Source organism: Morus notabilis, unplaced genomic scaffold (assembly GCF_000414095.1).
Source record: "Morus notabilis unplaced genomic scaffold, ASM41409v2 Scaffold922, whole genome shotgun sequence".
Classification (NCBI taxonomy): Eukaryota; Viridiplantae; Streptophyta; class Magnoliopsida; order Rosales; family Moraceae; genus Morus; species Morus notabilis.
The window spans coordinates 191334-194165 of record NW_010358078.1 but is presented as its reverse complement, the minus strand read 5'-3'; the positions used below and the strand labels follow the sequence as shown (position 1 = coordinate 194165).

Below are 2832 nucleotides of genomic sequence, written 5' to 3'. Positions count from 1 at the left end.
ATACAAATGTTGATAATCGTGTCAAGTTGGCGTCAAAAAAAATATATATGTGAAAGCAACATATCTATTATGTTTTTTGACTTTTGCTTCAATGCAAAAATAATGTTTCGAATGCTAAATGTATTTTTAGTACAATAATTACGATTTGAAAATTAAAAAAATAAATTTTTAATTTTAAAATAATTTAAAATGCCAATATTACAATGATTAAAGAAAACAATAAACATATTAATCACTAACAGTGAAATACTAAATCTGATGTATTGATAAAACAAAAGGATAGACACATCAATCAATAAAAAAATGTTAAAATTTGAAATATACTATATTTAAGGGTAAATTTACATCAAAAATAGTATTTTTATTTAATATCAAGAATAATATTACAATAAATCACTTCAATATTAAACTTTGCCATTCACATATATTTATTTTTCAACATCAAGTTATAAAACGTAATCAACCAGAAAACGTATTCAACAAGAAAAAGAGAAAAATAAAAGGGAGAAAGAAAAATAAAATAAAATTCTCCATTCCGCATAGCCTGCCGCGTTGGACCCAAAAGCAAAAGGTAGCAAGCGCAAAGGCAATAATACCCTCACTCGAATGAACAGAAATTTCTAGAAGCGAGGATTTTGAAGTAATTTAGCAAATGAGAAATCACAGGTATCGGAACCACGCGCTCAAGTCCCTTTTTTATGAGTCTTTTGGCCCTGGAAGACTCGAGTAAAAGACAAAATCACGAATTTGGGAATTAGGGTTTGCGATCAAGAAGAAAGAAGGAGAAGATGATCGAGGTGGTGTTGAACGATCGGCTGGGGAAGAAGGTGAGGGTGAAGTGCAACGACGACGACACCATTGGAGACCTGAAGAAGCTCGTGGCGGCTCAGACAGGCACGAGAGCCGACAAGATTCGGATTCAGAAGTGGTACAACATCTACAAGGACCACATCACTCTCAAGGACTACGAAATCCATGACGGGATGGGCCTCGAGCTCTACTACAACTGATTTCGCCCTCCTGCCGTACGTATGTACGTCGTCGTAGTCTTCGTTTTTCTGGTTTTCGAATTTGTTTGTTTTCGAACCTTCGTTAATGACTGTTTTTAGTAGTTAATCTTAAAATTTTCAATTATGTATACTTTTTAGTTGATCGATTTACTAGCTTTTGATTATGTATTATTGGCTGAGATGTTCTCTCTTTCTTTATGTATTGTCGTTGTTGTTTTCTTTTGGGTTTAATGTTTCAATTTCATCATTATTGGTAGCTTGATTCTATGATGAGAAATATCGGAGGAAAGGCATTATTTGCCCATGATGGGTCCTATATATGATTTTTAGGCATAACAAATTTATCCTGTTTTAAAAAGAATTATATTGAAGGCGTTTAGATTGATCTGGTCCTGCTAAATAACACGGGATTTGTTTTGTTTTGAGTAATTTATTGTTGGAAAACTAGGAGAAATACATGTCTAATTCTGATAAATAAAATTTTGTTGGACTTTGCTCCATGTAAGTCTTGGCACGGTAGGGTTGCTATTTATTGAATGCTTGTTTTATAGCTAGTCCTTGCAGAGAAATATGGTTATCAAAGTTTTCCTAAAGCATCAACTAGCTCATCTTGGAATATTTGTACTTCTTGTCCTTTGCCTTTTATATTTTAAAGAATGCTCATCAACTTGTGAGTTTGTGGAATTAGTAACCTTATAAAAGTTACCTGAGAAATGTTTTAAGAATTTGGAAGAAACATAATTATTAAGTACGGAGACGTTTAATACTGAGGAATTTCGGTAAGGATGAGGAAAGAGCAGATAATGAGTTTACATGTCTTTGTTACTGCTTATTGTTTAGACTTGTTTGAGTTTTATGCACTTTTGCATTTATAAGGTCCTTTCTCTAATTAACTCCATTCTTATATGTGGAACATTCACGCACAAGAAAGAACAGGAGATATCAGATCTTGTTTGCGGGTTTCTCTTGTATGTGTTTTTGTTTAATTTATATATATATATATATATATATGCATGAATGTGTCCAATTATTCTATTTTTCCTATGACAATTACAGCCCAGCCCTTTTGTGTATTTGTTCTAAATAGGTACAAAGTGCTTCTTACCTTAGTCAGAACTTTTCGTTGATGTATATTATTTGCTCTTTTCACAGGTTCTATACACTAGCGAAAGCTTGGGAGATGGATGCCATTTCTAAATCTCAACTTGTCCGAATGAACTTGCTGTTATGATGTTGGTTTACCTAAAAATGTCCTATACTTTTCTTATGCTGGTTGGCACTTCATTACTTGTCTAGATGTGCCAATCCAACTTGCCTGCGAGTCTTTAAGTGTCTGACTTACATAAATTTAAATTTCAACTCTTTGCCGTGTGTCTTGTTATTCAATATGTGATTGTGGCGTTTTATGGTTTTTGCACTTTGACTCTGAAATCCATTTTATAGCCATACATCTAAAGAATATTCGCATGTTTAACCTTTGACGTTAGATCATTAAAATGCTTTAAGTTTATATTGAAGACTGGAGACGCTGTTGCCATGTTAATCAGGGATTTGATATTATTTCATTAATAATTAACAAAATTTAGGGTTGTTATTAGGCGTGTGTATTTGTATGTGTGTATAGCTTTGTGCGTGTTTGTAGGGTGTGTGTTCATGTGTATTCTATATGCATGCATAACATCTATGTTTACATATAATGCGTCAAATGTAAATTACCAATATATTACTAAAAACAAAAAGAGAATCATTATATATTATTCTTAATATTTGGAACTTAATTGAAAGACGCGTGGGAGCAGATAGAGCCCCTTTTTTTTTTTTT

The 2832-nt window shown here is 32.7% G+C and overlaps 1 protein-coding gene across 3 annotated transcripts; it reads left to right on the top strand.

Annotated features, from left to right (window-relative positions):
* Positions 1-675: 675 nt before the first annotated feature.
* On the top strand, positions 676-2427 carry LOC21391438 (ubiquitin-like protein 5). Of its 3 annotated transcripts, none has more exons than XM_010091673.2 (2): positions 676-1025; positions 2163-2427. In XM_010091673.2, exon 1 carries the CDS (start codon positions 789-791, stop codon positions 1008-1010), a length of 222 nt encoding a protein of 73 aa, XP_010089975.1. In that variant the 5' UTR covers positions 676-788; the 3' UTR covers positions 1011-1025; positions 2163-2427. The 3 variants fall into 3 exon arrangements, with proteins under 3 accessions (XP_010089975.1, XP_024017103.1, XP_024017102.1); XM_024161335.1 differs by having other exon boundaries at positions 676-1029; XM_024161334.1 differs by having other exon boundaries at positions 677-1033.
* Positions 2428-2832: the final 405 nt, after the last annotated feature.